Source organism: Psammomys obesus, unplaced genomic scaffold (genome assembly GCF_907164565.1).
Source record: "Psammomys obesus unplaced genomic scaffold, mPsaObe1.curated_primary_1811, whole genome shotgun sequence".
In the NCBI taxonomy this organism is placed as follows: domain Eukaryota; kingdom Metazoa; phylum Chordata; class Mammalia; order Rodentia; family Muridae; genus Psammomys; species Psammomys obesus.
Genome location: NW_026590243.1, coordinates 1 through 19,730, shown reverse-complemented (window position 1 = coordinate 19,730; position 19,730 = coordinate 1). Strand labels below are relative to the sequence as shown.

The 19,730-nt window shown below is 38.1% G+C and overlaps 1 gene segment (V, D, J or C); it reads left to right on the top strand.

Annotated features, from left to right (window-relative positions):
• The first annotated feature begins 4,838 nt into the window (after nucleotides 1–4,838).
• LOC129676384 (immunoglobulin kappa variable 4-1-like) lies at nucleotides 4,839–5,483 on the top strand. The segment is given in 2 exon segments: nucleotides 4,839–4,890; nucleotides 5,071–5,483. Coding segments are annotated over 2 exon segments (462 nt in total).
• Nucleotides 5,484–19,730: the final 14,247 nt, after the last annotated feature.

Sequence of the window (19,730 nt, the reverse complement as noted above, 5' to 3'; positions counted from 1 at the left end):
GCTCCTTTTGTTTATTATTAACAATAGCCCCAGTCTCTATAGTGTTGTCCATATAGCCATGTGGCCACCTATGAAGGCATGAGAAGTCTTCCTCCAAAGGGGAGTGACTCTCCCTCTCTCAGCAGACATCAACTGCCAATTTATCATTTTACAAGAATTTTGACTGGCTTAATTATGTGTAGGTAAAAACAGCTGCTATGAGTTAATATATGCAATACCCATGTCATGTTCAGAATGCAGCATCGTTTTTTTACTCAGCTATAAAGTAAAATGAGATTATGAAATTTTAAAATGAGTGGATGAAATGAAAAAAAATTATGCTGAGTCCATCAAGATCCCAGAAGACAAACCCCATATGTAAAATTTTCTCATATGATGGTCCTAGCTTTAAACGTTCTATATTCTTTTTTATCAGGGAGTACATGTAGTTTCTAGGAAACTAGAAATGGGCTTTTGGTGTGGCATCCATTTCAGGAAGAAAAATAATAGCATATAGGTTAAATGAAAGTAGAAAAATTATGGTAGAGGCAGAAGAGTTCTAGTACGTATTAGAGGGAAGCAATGGGGAAATGAAGGGACAGATGTAGGCTTACCCAAGCAAAGTATAGATGAAGAAGCTACTTGTAAATCTGTGACTTGTCAAAGACAGTTAAAAAATCTGAGGATATAATATAACTCATGTGATATAAAAATCAAGGATGTGGAAATACTGGGAGATAAATGTTTAAGTGTAGCTGAGAAAAGAAGCATTAGGGAAAGTAGTAGTAGGATTGGCTCATTGAAAACATTAACCCTAATACTTTGCATATTAATTGAAATATATGTAAAATTGGAGTTTTCAAGAAGTAGCCCAGTTTAGTGAGCAAGAGTCCTCTCAGAAAGCATGGGTTATTAAAGAAGAATCTCTGTGCAAGGAATGGGTTACCTCACTAGAAATTACTGTTCCAGACTGTGCCTGCACAGCAAGCAGCTGGTGGAAACTCAGAACTGGCTTACAGTGTCTGGTTGGCCTGTAAGTTGCAGCTCAGCTGGCTCTGAGTCAACAGATCCCCTGTATTTGCAACATGAGCGACCCCTGAACATTCCACTTGAGACACCAGTGCCCCCTCAACTACAACCTGAGACACCTGAGCCTTTCCCTTCAAGGCATCCATGCCTGAGAGCCCTGCATTCTGAAATATTCGCCCCAGCATGGCTGCTTCCAAAACACCAGCACCCATTTGTGTTTTCCTGGACCTCTCTCGTTATCATGAATATTACTCCACACACAGACAGGCAGATCCAGTCATAGGTCAAGGTTCAAGGAATAAACAAGTAAGGCTATGGATACCCAGATGGTTAAAGGCCAGTGTAAGAACACAATCTACACAAATTAAGACATCATGGCTGTATCAGAAACCGTAAAAAAACAATGTCTATTCTAATGCAGCTGAAACACAGAAAAATGAGCTTTTGTCTATGATTATGCAGTTATTAGAGGCATATAAATAAGAAACAAATAAATGTTTCAAAGAGATACAAAAAAATACATCCAAACAAATAGAGGCCATCAAGAACATACAGGAGACAACAATTAAACAGGTGAAGGAAATGTATAAAAGAGTTCATGAACTGAAAACAAAATTAGAATAAATAAAGAAAACAAACTAGAAAACTCTGAATATGGAAAACTTAGAGAACAGATCAGGAACTACAGAGGTAAGCATCAAAAACAGAATACAAGAGATGGAGGCGAGAATCTCAGGTGTTGAAGATACAACTGAAGAAATCGACACATATGTAAAGAAATCATTAAGTCAGAAATGTTCCTGACACAAAATATCCATGAAATCAAGGACACTATGAAAAGAGATGAAAGAAGAAGATTCCAGACTCCAAGTTACAGAAAATATTTTCAAGAAAATCATATAAGAATATTTCCTTGACAAAAAAAATGAGATGCATACAAAAAGCTTTCAGAACATACACACAAGAGGCTTACAGAACACCAAACAGACTATACCAGAAGAGAAATTCCTCCCACCACATAATAATCAAAATACTAAATCTACAGAACAAAGAAAGAATAGTAAAATCTCGCAAAGGAAAAAGGTCATGTAACATGTAAAGGTAGACTTATCAGAATCATATCTGACTTCTCACTAGAGACTGTGAAAGCCTGAAAGACCTGGGCAGATCTCTAAGAACATACAGACACTAAGAAGTCACAGATGCCAACCCAGACGACTATATCCAGCAAAATTTTCAATCATCGTAGATGGAGAAAACAAGATATTCCCTCACAAACTAAATTTAAACAATATCTATGAATCAACACAGCTGTACAGAAGATACTATAAAGAAGACTCCAACCCAACGAGGTCAACTCCCCCCAAGAAAACACAGGATATAGATAATTTCACAACAGCAAAACCAAAAGAAAACAAGCATACAAACATACTATCACCACCAACTCCACAATAAAAGGAACTAACATTCATTGGTTACTAATATCTGTTAACATCAATAGACTCAACTCTTCAATAAAAAGACACAGGCTAACAGAATGGTTGCAGAAACAGGATCCAATGTTCTGTTGCATTCAAGAAACACAGCTCAGTAACAGAGATAGATACTACCTCAGACTAAAGGGCTGGAAAAAAGGTTTTTTCAGCAAACGGGCCCAAGAAGCAAGTTGGAGTTGCCATGCTAATGTCTTATAACATGGACTTTCAACTAATATTAATCAAAAGAGATGGAGAAGGACAGTTTATTTTCATCAAAGAAAAAATCCCCCAGGAAGACTTCAAAATCGTGAACATCTATACCCCAAATACAAGGTCACCCACATTCGGAAAAGAAACATTCTCCTTTCTCTCCTAGGATCAGTGAGCCTTGCCTTACTCAACTCGACTTGAAAGTCTAGGAGAGCATTCAAGGGCCAATGTGTCCTTTAATCTTTTATGGAACATACTACTCTGATTAAAGATTAAATATTTTCTACTATTTTTGCCTATTTTGATAGCATGATTTTAAAGGTGATTTGACACAAAATATTCTCATTTTTATGCCTGTGTTCATTAGCAGAATAAGTAGTTTGGAAGTAATTAAGAATTTTCTTTTCAAATTAATCATCCATATTATTTAAATAGATAAACTTTAAATTCCAAAATGATCTTACTTTATTGAACTTCTGATATTACCTATGAATAAATATTACCTGCATATAAAATTTGTTTGTGTCTGAATTATTTAGTAAAACTGAATGCACTCACAGAAATCACTAGCAATTATTTTTCATAAATATACACTTGACTAGGCACAAAGACCTCAAAAGTTTGACAGACACTGAATAAGTAAACAATGAAACTGATGCACATTCACCTGTCTAAATCTCATTGTCTCCATGTGTTCTGCATGTGGACAGAACACACATGAGTTGTGTGTAGAGCATCTGCCTGCTTACCCTGCTTGTCATCATGTCCTTGTTGAAAAATTAACTGCGCTGGCCGATACTCATTACACATGATGTTGGATTTTGTAAACGGAATCTTCTTTCAGCATTATGCTATACAACCCTGGTTATACCCAATGAGATTTTATGTCAAACTGACATAAACTGGAATCATCTGAGAAGGACAAACCTCAGTTGAGAAATTGCCTTAGTACTGCCGGGCATTGGACAAGCCTGTCAGGAATTTTCTTAATTAGCAATTAATGGGGGAAGATGCAGTCCACTGAAGGTGATTCCAGCCACTGATGGTGACCCTGGGTTCCTGAACAGAGCAACCTGAGCAAGCCACGAGGAAGAATCAAGTCAGCAACACTCCTCCATGGCTTCTGCTCAGCTTCTGCCTCTGGGTTCCTTCTCTGTTTGGATCCCAGCAATGATTTCCCTCAGTTGCAGACTGTTACCTGGAAATGTAAGAATAATAAATTTTCCCATCCTTTTAAGTCGCTTTTTGTCATGGTGTTTATCATAGAAATAGTAATCCTACAGAAGACAGACTACCCTCCTTTTTCTCTCTATTCCATGTTTCATTTACCTTAGATTTCCTTCCCTTCTATACTACTATTTCAATTGTGTTCATGTTAATATAATTATGTTTAAAATATAGGATTCATAAATGAGATGCTACTTGTAATATGTTGTTATTAAGCCACATGTCCACCTCTGCCTCTTTCTCATGGATCACAAACCATTCTGAATTTTCCCTGTCTGCTCTCAAATGTAGAGACCTGGAAACCTCACAATGTACTTTTTACAAGAGACACAAATGCTCTTATCCACTGATATGGCACTCTACCCTCAAACCTTTCTGTTTTAAGGTTTATCCTCCATCTTTTCTATTCCTTCTCTTCTCTCCACATTTCCCATCCCTCCCCAATCCAGATTTCTCTCTCCTTCTCTCCACCATTTTCTTTCCTTCCTTTCTCTCACCACCTCTTCTCCTTTCTCCTGTTTTGTTTTCTGCTTTTGTTTATCAGTATATTTATTGTTTACTCAGGATGCAATCAAAGTTTTTTTTAGTATTATTTCTGTATAATCACTTGCTATAAAGAGTTGTTATTTTTAATGGAAGTCTGTCATGAGTGTATTTCAATATTTGTGGTTTGAGAGCAATAGATGGTCCTTGAGCTTCCATGTTGACTTTTTGCCCCAGTGACTGCTTACTTGCTTTGATGACATTTGGTCTGTAGCTTTAACCTGGATTGTCTCACACCACAGTACACAGGCTATTTACTTTCTCATTTGATGACTGCTTTGCATAGGTCCTTACAGCCAGCCAAGCTGCCCATGTTTTATAACCCAGGCCTTTGCAGTGATTATTGAAATGGTTCAGACAAGCAGGGGAATTTAGATGGAGTCACACACCCCAGTCTTCATATTCCTCCTCCTCTGGATGTCTGGTGAGTCATTAAAGAGTATTAAAATGTCATCAAACTAGTTAATTTGTACAGAATCAGCTATTTACTATTGGAATCCAATAGTATGCAGGCAATGATTAGAAAAGGCATTTGATCCCAAAATTTGTATCAGGATCTCTTTGTGTGTATATGTGTATACTCATTGTCTATTTCTGATTGCATGTGCTGAGGGAAACATTGTGATGAGCCAGTCTCCCAAAGCCATGTCAACATCTGTAGGAGACAGGATCACCCTAAGTTGCAAGTCCAGTCAGAATGTGGATAACTATGTAGCTTGGTACCAGCAGAAATCAGGGCAGCCTCCTAAACTACTGATCTACTGGGCATCCAATCGATACACTGGGGTCCCTGATCGCTTCACAGGCAGTGGATCTGGGACAGATCACACTCTCAGCATCAGCAGTGTGCAGGCTGAAGACCTGACAGTTTTTTACTGTCAGCAGCATGATAGTAGTACTCCCACAGTGCTTCAGTGTTCAACACAAACATTTTTGAAGGGCTCACCAGCTGCCTGCGCCACAAAGAGCCCTTGGCCTTCACACTTTCCCATTCTGCCTGAGATCTGCTATGCATGACTAATTGTTGCAATGTTCAATAGAACGTTAATAACGTGGTGGCTTCCATTCTTCCATAGTGTTTGCTGCTCAGGTGCTTATTAATAAAAAGAGAGAAGCTAAGTTAAGGAATTTAGATGTTGTTGTGTTGCACTGAGAGGATATAGTACAAGCAAAGAAGCATCAGTGAACTTTACAGTGTCATGTTGGCTTTAGATATCTCCAGGTTAAGCCTTTAGGCTATAATGAATCTGTATAAAAATTGATAGAATTTCAAATCATTTACAAAGAATACAGAATTATGACATTACTAGCTTAGATTAAGATTCCACAAGCAATTGCTTTTTGAGCTGGGCAGTGTTCATCTTGCATTCAATTCCTTCAGAGTTATTCATAGATTTATTATACAAACTGCAAGAATTAAACCCCTTTAAGAACTGTCAGCATTCATTCAGTATAATGCTTAGAGTATTTGTGCTAAACAGTCTTTGGAAATATTAGGGCCTATTTGCTGGTTTATGGGATCTTGGAGTATTTTATAGATTCAAATACATGTACATACATCTGACATTAAAAATTAAAACAACAACAACAACAACAAACCACTAGGGACAAGATGGCGGTGCCAGAAGAATACTGCTTCTAAGGATCAGGACAACATTTTCTGTACAGCCACCAAGATACTCAACTCTGGGCCCTAAAACAACAGAGATCATGTTTCCCAGTTGAGAGGAAACCCCCCACGGCATGGGAATCAGTTGGGTCCACTCTCAGGTCACCCAGTCAAAACCGGCAAGTGAGACCAGACCAGACACACATGCCTGTGTGTCCTGATCACCTTCCCAGGCTGAGCAGTGGGCACAAAACACCAGAGACTGGGAGTCCCAGTCGCAAGAAAAACCCACAGGGAAGGAAGGCAAAGGGACTGGCCACGGGTCACCCAGTCTTTACCAGAAAAGGTCCCGCAGACCAGCTGGTATGAGCTGCCATCACTGAACTGGACTCAAGCTGCAAGCACAGAGAGTTGTTGCACACCCAGCTCTCCGGCACAGACAGAGCTGTGCACCCCAGGGCAACAGAGACTGGGAGTGTCTGTCGGAGAAAGCCCCACAGGGAAGGAAAGAAACCGTACTGACATGGGTCACCCAGGGCTTACCTGGAAAAGGTCTCGCAGACCGGCAGGTACGAGCTGCCATCATCGAACTGGGCTCAAACCACGAACACAAAGAGTTGTTACGTGCCCAACTCCCTGTCACAGACAGCTGTGCACCCAAGGGCAACAGAGACTGGGAGTCCCTGTCTGGAGTAAACCCCATAGGGAAGGAAGGAAATGGGGACTCGAATAAGGTCATCCAGTATATCCCTGGAAAAGATCATGCAGATTGGCCAAACCCAGGGACCTGCTGTGCACCAGAAAACCTGCTATTACCAGTAGAACAGTACACAAACTTCACAGAGCCCCAACCTCAGACCTACAAAAGCCCAGGATCCCCGAGATCAACCCCCAGATACTGCTACAAGGGGCAACCAGTTATCCCTAACAAAACTGCCCAAACCACGGGACACACAGGTTACAGCAGCAGCTCACTAAATTTACAGCAAGAAACCCAGAAGCAGGGCAGCTGTCTCCAGGACTTCTCCAGATGAGAGGAAAGCCCTCTCAAATAACAAGGACCACAGTTACCATTCAGGTCTCAAAGCCTGAGGAGAGCTGTAGCAACTACTGAAAAACAACGGCCATATAGTGGACTATACCCAGAAAGCTGAGGAGGCTTCCTTCAGGAAAAACATCTTCCTGCCAAGGGGACCCTCTCAAACAAAGGATTCCAGGAACCACTAGAAACTAACTCCAAACACCTAAGAAAGACCAATGCGTAGAGGCCAGCATAAAAGCTCAACCAACAAAAGACAGAGCAAAAATACAGAACCCAGTTATGCAAGGACGAGTAGCCCTAAACATTCCAACATAATTGAAATTCAAGAAGATAATCTAACATCTATGCTCATGAAGAGGATAAGAGAGGAAACAAATGAAATGCATAGAGACCTAGAGGAAGATGAGCTCAAACAGATTATGATCATCCGTAAAGAAATAGAAGAAGATAAAGAAAACAGATTATGGCCATCCATGAAGAAATGCAGGAAGTTGCAGCCAAACAGTTTGTGGCCTTAAGAGAGGAAATACTTAAATCAATGAAAGAAATAAAAGAAACAGAGGATTGTTCAAACAAACAGCTGAAGGAATTGAAAGAAAAACAGGAAAATACAGCCAGACAGGTGAAGGAAATCAACAAAATGGCTCAAAACCGGAAGATAGAATTGGGAAAAATTAAAGAAAACACAAATGGAGGAAATTTTGGAGAGAAAGAACTTAGGGAAGAAAACAGGAACTACAGAGGTAAGCATAACCAACAGACTACAAGAGATGGAAGAAAGAATCTCAGGTGTGGAAGATACAATGGAAAAAAATGAAAGTATCCATCAATAGAAAATTTTAAATCTAAAAAATTCCTGACACAGACCATCCAAGAAATTCAAGACTACATAAAAAGACAAAACCTAAAAATAATAGGAATAGACGAAAAAAAAAAAAAGATTCCCTACTCCAAGGCCCTGAAAATATTTTCAACAAATTCATTGAAAAAAATTTCCCCAACTTAAAGGTTAAAGGAGAGGCGAATAAGAATACAAGAGACCTACAGAACACCCAATAAATTAGATAATCAAAACAGTAAGTATAAAGAACAAAGAAAAAATACTGAAAGCTGCAAGGGAAAAAAGCCAAGTAATATATAAGGGCAAACACATTTGAATCACACCTGACTTTTCAACAGAGACTATGAAAGCCAGAGGGCCTGGATGGATATCAGGCAGACCCTAAGAGAACACCAACGTCAGCCGAGGCTACTATACCCAGCAAAATTCTCAGTCCTTATAGACGTAGAAAACAAAACATTCAATGAAAAAAACAAATTTCAACAATACCTACACACAAATCCAGCATTACAGAAGACACTAGAAAGGAAAATACAACCCAAGAAAACTAGCTACTTTCAAGAAAACAAAGGAAATAATTAACCTCACTACAGTAAAACAAAAAGCAACCAAGCACACAACATCAAAATCATAGGATCTACCAGCCACTGGTCATTAATCTCTCTCAACATCAATGGACTCAATTCTTCAATTAAAAAAAAAAAAAAAAACACAGACTAACAGAATGGATGCATAAACAAACCCTAGCAATCTGTTGCATACAAGAAACATACCTAAGTCACAAAGATAGATATTACCTGAGGATAAAGGGATGGAAAACGGCTTTCCAAGCAAATGGACCCAAGAATCAGGCAGGAGTTGCCATTCTAATATCTGATAAAATAGACTTTCCACCAAAATTAATAAAAAGAGATGGGGAAGGACACTTCATACTCATCAAGGGAAAATTCCACCAGGAAGACATCACAATACTGAACACCTATGCCCTAACTACAAGGGCACACACATTTGTAAAAAGAAACATTAATAAAACTTAAACCACACATAGATTCCCATACATTAATAGTGGGACACTTCAACATTCCACTCTCAACAAAGGACATGTCAACAAAATAAAATTAAACAAAGAAACAATGACTCTAACAAAGGTCATGAATCAAATGGACCTAACAGACATCTACAGAACCTTTCACCCAAACACAAAAGAAATTACCTTCTTCTCAGCACCTCATGGAAACTTTTATAAATAGACCATATGGTTGGTCACAAAGCAAGCCTCAATAGATAAAAGATTGAAATAATCCCTCTTTAATGTCTGGTGAGACATTAAAAAAGTATTAGAATATCATCCAAATAATTCATTTGTAGAGAAACAGCTATTTACTATAGGAAACAAATTGTATGCAGGCAATGCCATTACAAAAGGCATTTTAGATACCAACATTTGTATCAGGAACTCTTTGTGTGTATATGTGTATACTCATTGTGTATTTCTGATTGCAGGGACTGAGGGGAACATTGTGATGACCCAGTCTCCTGAATTCATGTCCACATCTGTTGGAGTCAGAATCACCCTAAGCTGCAAGTCCAGTCAGAGTGTGAGTGGTTATGTAGCTTGGTACCAGCAGAAACAAGGGCAGCCTCCTAAACTGCTAATCTACTCTGCATCCAATCGATACACTGGGGTCCCTGATCGCTTCACAGGCAGTGGATCTGGGACAGATTTCACTCTCAGCATCAGCAGTGTGCAGGCTGAAGACCTGGCAGATTACTACTGTCAGCAGCATTATAGTACTCCTCCCACAGCAGTTCAGCCCCCAACACAAACCTCCTTGAGAGTCTCACCAGCTGCCTGTACCACAAACAGCCCTGGGCCTGCACACTTCAGCAATCTGCCTGAGATCTGCTATGAATGACTAATTGATGCAACATTCAGTAGAAAATTAATTAAGAGATAGCCCCCTTTCTTCCCCATTTTTGACAACACTGGTGTGTATTGATAAAAAGGAGAAGCTAAGTTAAGAGATTTAGAAAGTGTGATTTTGCACTTAAAGGATACAGTACAAGCATGAGAGATGTTTACGGTGTCATGCTGACTTTAGATATCTCTTTGTTATGCATTCAAGCTATGATGAATCTGTATAAAATAGGATCGACTTTAAAATCATTTACAAAGAATACATCATCCTGAGATTATTAGTTTAGATTAAGGAGCCTCAAATTTGGTAAATGATCTATCAAGAAAATTTTCCATTTCATTTATATTTTCAAACTTTATGGTGTATTGACTTTTGAGGTTAGACCCAACGAGTCTTTGAATTTCTTCAGTGTCTGTCATTATGGCCTCCTTTTTGTTTCTGATTTTGTTGATTTGTCTAGTTTCTCCCTGCTTTTTAGTTAGTTTGGTTAAGGTTTTGTCTATCTTGTTGATTTTATCAAAGAACCAACTCTTGGTTTCTTTTGAATGTCTGAATTGTTTTTTTTTTCTCATATAATAAACAGTTTAATGGTGCAATTATATGAGGATGTATAAATTTGAAAGACCCGGATTGCATTATCAGCATACAGAATGATGAGGAACTCTGGGTAACTGGTCATGTGGTATGCTTTGGTCTATATGTCTGTGTCTACTGCATATATGCATCTGATATTTATTTATTACAATTTATTCACTTTGTATCCCAGCTATGCCCCCTTCCTCATCTCTTTCATATCCCACTCTCCTCTCCTCTCTTCCTCCCATGCCCCTCCCTCAGTCCACTGATAGGGTTGGACCTCCTCCTCTTCCATCTGACCCTAGCTAATCAGGTCTCATCAGGACTGGCTTTTTTGTCTTACTCTGTGGCCCAGTAAGACTGCTTCCCCTTCAGGGGAAGGTGATCAAAGAGTCAGGCACTGTGTTTACGTTAGAGACAGCCCCTGTTCCCCTTACTAGGTAATTCATCTGAAGACTGAGCTGCCATGGGCTACATCTGTGCAGGGGTTTTATGTTATCTCCATGCATGGACCTTGGTTGGAGAATCCTCTCAGAAAAGTACCCTGTACCCAGATATTTTGGTTTTATTTTTCTCCTTGTGGAATTCCTGTCCCTTCCTGGTCTTACAATTTCCCCTTTCTTCCATAAGATTAACTGCACTCCTCCCAAAGTTTCACTATGAGTCTCAGGATATGTTTTGATACCCTTCTGGGTAGAGCCTTTCAGAGGCCTTCTGTGGTAGGCTCCTGTCATGTTCCCTGTTTTCTCCCTCTTCCAATATCTGTACTGTTTGCCATTCTAAGTGAGGATTCATCATCTTACCCTGGGTCCTCCTTCTTGCTTAGCTTCCTTAGGTATAAATATATTAGTATGTTTATCTTATAAGTCTAATATACATTTATGAGTGAGTATATACCATGTATTTCTTTCTGCTTCTGGGATACCACACTCAGGATGATATTTTATAGTTCCGACCATTTGCCTGCAAATTTCATGATTTCCTTGATTTGAAATTTTTAAGTCCATTGTGTAAAAGTACCACCATTTCTGTGTCCATTCCTCAGTTGAGGGACATCTGGGTTGTTTCCAGATTCTTCCTATTACGAATAAAGGTGCTATAAACATGGTTGAGCAAATGTCCTTGTTGTGTGCTTGAGCATATTTTGGATATATGCCCAGGAGTCTAAAGCTGAATCTTGAGGAAACACTGTTCGTAATTGTAATTGTCTAACAATGTGCCAGAATGATTTCCAAAGTGGTTGTACAAGTTTATATTCCAAAGAGCAGTGGTGGAGGATTTACCTTTCTCACATCTTCTCCAGCATGTGTTGTCATTTGAGGTTTTGTTCTTAGCCATTATTTTGGTGTAAGGTGAAATCTCAGGGTCGATTTGATTTGCATTTCCCTGATGACCAAGTATATTGAGCATTTCTTTAAGTGTTTCTCTGACATTTGATATTCTCCTATAGAGAATTCTGTTTAGTCTGTACCTTATTTTTAAATTGGATTACACAATTTATTGCTTTTTAACTTCTTGAGTTCTTTATATGTTCTGAATATTAGCCCCCTGCAAATTTAGGTTTGTTGAATACCCTTTCCCAGTGTGTAGGTTATCCCTTTGTTTTGATGACATTGTCCTTTGCTTACAGAAGCTTTTCAGTTTCATGAGGTCCCATTTATTGATTGTTGATCTTAGAGCCTGTGCTGTTGGTGTTCTGTTCCAGTTGTCTCCTGCCAATGAGTTCATGCACTTCCCCACTGTTTTTTCTAACAGATTTGGTGTGTCTGATTTTATGTTGAGGTCTTTGATTCACTTGGATTTTAGTTTTGTGCAGGGTGATTAATATGTCTCTATTTGCATTTTTCTACATGTAGACATCCAGTTAGACCAGCATCATTTGTTGAAGATATTTTTTTCCAATTTGTGGTTTTGCGTCTTTGTCAAAAATCAATATCCATTGGTGTATGGGTTTATTTCTGGGTCTTCTATTTGATTCCATGGATCTATCATTCTCTTACTATGCCAGTAACATACAGTTGTTTTTTTTTTTATTGTTCTGTAGAGATCAGGAATGGTGATACCTCCTGAGAATTTATTGTACAGGATTTTAAAATCAATTTTAGTTTTTTTTGTTTTTCCATATGAAGTCGAGATTTCTTCTTTCAAGTTCTGTAAGCAATTGTGTTGGTATTTCGATGAGAATTGCATTGAATGTGTAGATTGCTTTTGGCAGGATGGCCATTTTCATTATGTTAATACTGCCGATCCATGAGCTTCGGAGATATTTCCATCTTCTGATATCCTCTTCAATTTCTTTCTTCAGAGACTTGAATTTTTTTTCAAACAGATCTTTCACTTGCTTGGTTCGAGTCACACCAAAAGTACTTTGTGTTATTTGTGGCTATCGTGAAGGGTGTTGCTTCCCTAATTTCTTTTTCAGCCCTTTTGCCTATTGTATACAGGAATGCTACTATTTTTTTGTTTGTTTGTTTGTTTATTTTTTGAGTTATTTTTTTACGTAGCCAGTTGGCAGAAAGTGTTTATCAGGTTAGGAAGTTCTATGGTTGAATTTTTGGCATCACTAATGTACACTATCATATTATCTGCAAATAATAATACTTTGACTTCTTCCTTTCTGATTTGTATCCTCTTGAACTCTTTTATTTCTCTTATTGCTCTAGGTAGGACTTCAAGTATTATGTTGAAGAGATGCGGAGAGAGTAGGCAGCCTTGCCTTGTCTTTTCAGTGAGATTGATTTAAGTGCCTCTCCATTTAGTTTGATTTTGACTATAGGCTTGTTCTATATTGTCTTTACTATATTTATGTATTTACCTTGTATCCCTGATGTCTCCAAGTCTTTAAACATAAATGGGTGTTGGAATTTCTCAAATGCTTTTTAGTCATCTAAGAAGTGGAACATGTGGTTTTTCTCCTTCAGTTTGTTTATATGGTAGATTACATTGATGGATTTCTGTATACTGAACCACTCCTGTAAACCTGGGTTGAAGCCTATTGGTCATTGTGGATGATATTTTTTATGTGTTCTTGGATTTGGTTTGCAAGTATTTTTGCATCAATGTTCATAAGAGAGAGAGGTCTGAAGTTCTTTTTCTTTGTTGGGTCTTTTTGTGGTTTAGATATCAAATGACTGTGGCTTCATAGAAAGAATTTCATAATGTTCCTTCTTTTTATATTTTGTGGAATAGTTTGAAGAGAATTTGAGTTAGCTCTTCTTTGAACATGTGGTAGAATTCAGCTCTGTAACTGGCCCTGTTTTTTTGGTTTTTTTTTGTTTGTTTTTTGTTTCTTGTTTTTTTTTTTTTTTTTTTGGGTTGGGGGTTTTTTTTTGTTGTTTTTTTTTCTTTATTTCATCTATTTCCCTAATCTTGATTTAATTTTGGTAAGTGGAATCTATCAAGAAAATTGTACATTTAATTTAGATTTTCAAATTTTGTGGCATATAGGCTTTTGAAGTAAGACCTAATGACTGTTTGGCTTTCCTCGGTGTCTGTAATCATGTCCCCATTTTCATTTCTGATTTTGCTGATTTGTATAGTTTCTCTCTGCCCTTTTAGTTAGTTTGGCTAAGGGTTTGTCTATCTTGTTGATTTTCTCAAAGAACCAGCTCTTGGTTTCATTGATTCTTTGAATTGGTTTCTTTGTTTCTAACTCAATGATTTCAGGTGTGAGTTTTACTATTTACAACTGTCTACGTCTGTTTGGTTTTCTGCTTCTTTTTTTTTTTTTTTTCCCTAGAGGTTTTAGTTGTTCGGCTAAGTTGCTTGTATGAGATAACTCAAACTTCTTTCTGGAGGCACTTACTGCTATGAACTTTCTTCTTAGCCCTGCTTTCTATGTGTCCCATAAGTTTGGGTATGTCGTGCCTTCATTTTCATTGAATTTTAGGAAGTCTCTTATCTCTTTTTTCATTTCTTGCATGACCAAGCTGTTATTGAGTAGAGCGTTGTTCAGTTTCTATGTGCATGCAGGCTTTTGGTTATTTCTGCTGTTATTGAGTCTAGTTTTCGGTGTGGTGGTCTGATACTATATGAGGAATTATTTTGATCTTTTTGTATGTGTTGATGCTTACTTTGTGCCTGACTATATGGTCAGTTTTTGAGAGGGTTCCATGAGGTGATGAAAAGAAGGTGTAGTCTTTTGAGTTTGTTTACGAAGTTCTGTAGACTTCTAATAGGTCCATTTGATTTAGGACATCTATAAGTATCATTATTTCCCTATTTAGCTTCTGTCTACATAATCTCTCCCTTGGTGAGAGTGGATTGTTAAAGTCTCCCACTATTAACATGTTGGGATCAATGTGTGATTTAAGCTTTAATAATGTTTCATTTACAAATGCAAGTGCTCTTGTATTTGTGGCATAGCTGTTCATGATTTTCATGTCCTCCTGCTGGATTTTTTTTCCTTTGATGTGAATGAAGTGCCCCTCCTCATCTCTTTTGATTAATTTTTGTTGAAATTCTATTTAGTAGCTATTAAGGTAGCTATCCTAGCTTGGATAATGGGTCTGTTTGGCTGAAAAAAACATTTTTCCAGCCTTCAGGATATCAAAGCAGATGCTGAGACTTATGGCCAACCTTTTGGCAGAGTGCAGGGAATCTTATGACATATGTAGGAAATAGTAAGTCCTAGAGAGGACATGAGCTCCACAAGGAGAGCAACAAAACCTAAAAATCTTGGGTCTTTTCAGGGGTATTTCAGAAAAGAACAGGGGTATTTTCTGAGACTGATACTCCAACCAAGGTCCAATGATGGAGATAACCTAGAACCCCTGCAGAGATGTAGCCCATGGCAGTTCAGTGTCCAAGTGGGTTCCATAGTAATGGGAACAGGGACTGCCTTTGACAGGAACTGATTGGCCTGCTCTTTGATTACTTGCTCCTGAGATGGGAGCATCCTAACCAGGCCGCAGAGGAAGATAATGGAGCCAGACACTTTTTAGCCATTTTTATTTCTACTTTTGAGAAGTCTCTGTTTAGATCTCAAGCCAAATTTTTTTGGTTCTGCTTTTTTCTTTTCTTATTATTGAATTATTTTTATTAATTACAGTTTATTCACTTTGTATCACCCTTGTACCTCCCTCCTTCCTCACCTCCCAATCTCATCCTCTCTCTGCCCAACCTGTGTCCCTCTCCCAGTCCACTGATAAGGGAGGTCCTCCTCCCATTCCCTCTGATCCTTGTCTGTCAGGCCTCATCAGGACTGGCTGCATTTTCTTCTTCTGTAGCCTGTAAAGCTGCTCCCACCCTCTCCCCCTTAGATGATGGTGATCAAAGAGCAGGCCAATCAATTCCTGTCAGATACAGTTCCTATCCCCAATACTATGGAGGCCACTTGGATACCGAACTGCCATACCTACCTCTGTGCAGGGGTTCCAGGCCATCTCCATGAGTGGTCCTTGACTGGAGTATCAGGTTCAGAAAAGACCCCTGTGTCCAGACATTTTGGATCTGTTGCTGTCCTTGCGGAGCTCCTGTTCTCTCCAGGTGTTACTATCTCCCACTTCTTTCATAAGATTTTCTGCACTCTGTCTAAAGTTTGGCTATGAGTCTCAGCATCTGCCTAGATACCCTGCAGAGTAGAGCCTTTCAGAGGCCCTCTGTGGTAGGTTCCTGTCCTGTTCCCTGTTTTTTCCTTCCTCCGATGTCCATCCTCTTTTCATTTTTGAATGGAGATTGAACATCTTAGCCAGAGTCCTTTTTCTTGATTAGCTTTCTTAGCTGTACAGATTTTAGTATGTTTATCCTATATTATATGTTTACTATCCACTTCTGAGTGTGTATATACCCCGTGTGTCTTTCTGCTTCTGAGATACCTCTCTCAGGATGATCTTTTCCAGTTTCCACCATTTACCTACAAATTTCATGATTTCCTTGTTCTTTTATCACTGAGTAATATTGCATTGTGTAGATGTACCACAATTGATGTATGCATTCCTCAACTGAGGGGCATCTGGGCTATTTCCAGCTTTTGGATTTTACAAATAAAGCTGCTACAAACATGGTTGAGCAGATGTCCTTCTGTATACTGGAGAGTCTTTAGATACATGCCTATGAGTGCTATAGCTGGGTCTTGAGGAAGGGCTACTCCTATTTGTCTGAGAAAGCACCAGATTGATTTTCAAAGTAGTTGTATAAGTTTATCTTACCAAAAGGAATCTACAGATACAATGCAAATCCCATCAAATTACCAACACAATTTTCACAGGCCTGGAAAGAAAAATTCTTAACTTCATATGGAATAACAAGAAACCCAGCATTGCTAAAACAATCTTCTACAATAAAAGATCTTCTGGAGGTATCTCCATCCCTGATCTCAAGCTGTACTATAAAGTAATAGTAATAAAAAGTCCATGGTACTGGCATAGAAACAGAATGGTGGATCAATGGAATCAAATAGAAGACCCAGAACTATACCCACACATTTATGAACACTTCATTTTTGACAAAGATGACAAAACCATACAATGGAAAAAAGATAGCACCTTCAACAAATGTTGCTGGTCCAACTGGTTGTCTACATGTAGAAAAATGAAAATAGAACCATAGTTATTACCCTGCACAAAACTAAAGTCCAAGTGGCCAAAGACCTCAATACAAAATCAGACACAGACACACTAAATCTGTTAGAAAAAAAAGGTGGGGAAGAACCTTGAATTCATTGGTTTATGAAACAACTTTCTGAACAAAACACCAACAGCACAGGCTCTAAGAGCAACAATTAATAAATGTGACCCCATTGAAACTGAGAAGCTTCTGTAAAGAAAAGAACACTGTCATCAGAACCAAACTACAGCCTGGGAAAGAATCTTCACCAAGCTAATATCTGACAGAGGGCTACTATCCAGACTATATAAAGAACTCAAGAAGTTAAACAGCAGCAAATCAAGTAATCCAATTAAAAAAATGGGGTACAGAGCTAAACAGAGAATTCTCAATAGTGGAATATCAAATGGCAGAGAAACACTTAAAGAAATGTTCAATGTCCTTAGTTATCAAGGAAATGCAAATCAAAATGACCCTGAGATTTCACCTTACACCCATCAGAATGACTAAGATGAATAATTCAAGTGACAACACGTGCTGGAGACGTTGTGAAGAAAGGGGAACCCTCCTCCACTGCTGGTGGGAACAAGCCAATTTTTTGAGTGAGCTCTTAGTGTTTGATTGTTATATTTCTTTTTACTCTTTTTTTGGGGGGGGGCTTTTTGTGCTGTATTAGGTGTTTAGCTGGCAAAGGTTGTCTCTTTGTGGGCTTCTTAACTCAGTTGTTGTTTTCTTTAGCAGTCTAGGAAGTTTTTAGTTTTATGATATTTCACTTGTTAATAGTTGACTTTAATATTTAGGCAAGCATATTTCTATTCAGAAGTCCTTTTCTATACCTTATCATTTGGGGTATTGTCTGTGCTTTTTTCTAGTACTTTCTGGGTTTGTATTTTAAGTATTTGATCCATTTGAAGTTAGTTTTGTGGAAGGTGATATATATGGGTTTAATTTCTGTCTGACATACCACACACACATGTGCATGAGGAGAAAGATGGCAAAATGTAAAACTTTAATTTTGATTCAAGTTGGCTGAAATTAGTTTGTGTCATTCACTTCATTTCTTTAGTGATTGTGCCTAACATTTTGTTCATTTAAAAAACATGACATATTTAAATGTTTATCTGCCATTTTATTTTCCTCTACAGGCAATTCTCTGTTTAGCTCCATACCCTATTTTCTAATTCGTTGCTTGAGTTGTTGCTTTTTAACTTTTTTAATTTTTTATATGTTCTGGATATCATCCCTCTGTCAGATATAGGGTTGGTGATGATCCTTTCCCAGTCTGTAGGCTGTCACTTTGTTCTGACAACAGTGTCTTTTTCAGAGGGAATGGGTAGGGGGCTACAGCTGGGATACAAAGTAAATACACTGTAACTAATATAAAAAATAAAGATTTAATTAAGAAAACATGACATTTTGGAAAATTATATGTATATTGTATATATAGATAGATAGATAGATATAGATATTACACACACACACACATAAAAGTTATATTACAATTTGAAAAGTCACATGCAAACAATTGGCCAATTATTGTAGTAAGATACAACTTTTTATTACTTCTTATTTTTGGAGAATATAATTACATAATTTCCTTCTTTCCTATAAACCATTCCATATATCACTCTTACCTTTTTCAAATTAAAGGTCTTTTTTCATTAATTTTTGTTAGATATCTATCTATCTATCTATCTATCTATCTATCTATCTATCATCTATCATCTCTCTCTCTCTTTCTGTCTTTCTATTCCTAAATACATCCTGTTCAGTCTGCTTGTGTGTATATTTTCAGCACTGACCATTTGGTAACAATTCGTGTGCTCTTCCCTAGTGAATACTCTCCCAACTAAGCATTCCTAAGTTGCCTGTAGTTCTTACAGGGTTGCCTATAGGGTTGAAGCCTTGTGGTCTTTCTTCAGCTACCATTAGCCTGTCTATTGTTTTTATTCTTGTTCAGCTTGTGTTCATGCAATCATGTTGATGAGACATTATTGGCATAGCTTCTGAACACACTACACACTAGCCTCATAAGAAACTCCTGATCCTCTGCTCTTACAATATTTCTGATCACTCTTAGCTTTAGGTGAGTAATTTTTTTTTTTTTTTTTTGTAGAGGTTTCATTGGGACTTGGCTTGACAACTCTGAATTTAGATTGGTTGTACTTTTCTCTTGTGCTTTCCATCTGTTGCAAAGACTACAATAGTTGAAAATTTTTATGATGGTTGATGTGTTTTTCCATGAGGATATTATAGAATGAGTAAATAAAGTAGAACCCAAAAATCTGGGCCCAGGGGTCTTTTCTGAAACCGAAACTCCAAATAAGGACTATGCATGGAGATAACCTAGAACCTTTGCACAGATGTAGACTATGGCAGCTCAGTGTCCTAGTGGGTTTCCCAGTAAGGGGAATGGGGGCTGTCTCTGGCATGAACTTAGTGACTGGCTCTTAGATCACTTCCCGCTGAGGTGAGGAGCAGCCTTACCAGCCATAGAGGAAGACTATGCAGACAGTCCTGATGAGACCTGATAGGATAGTGTCAGATGGAAGGGGAGGAGGACCTCTCCTATCAGTGATTTGAGGTAGGGAAATGGGAGGAGAAGAGGGAGAAAGTGAGGGTATGATGGTATGGGCTACAGCTGGGATAAAAAAATAAATAAAGTGTAATTAATTAAAAAATTAAGGTAATTTCTTATATTCTTGGATATGTTTTAAAGTTAATATTTTAG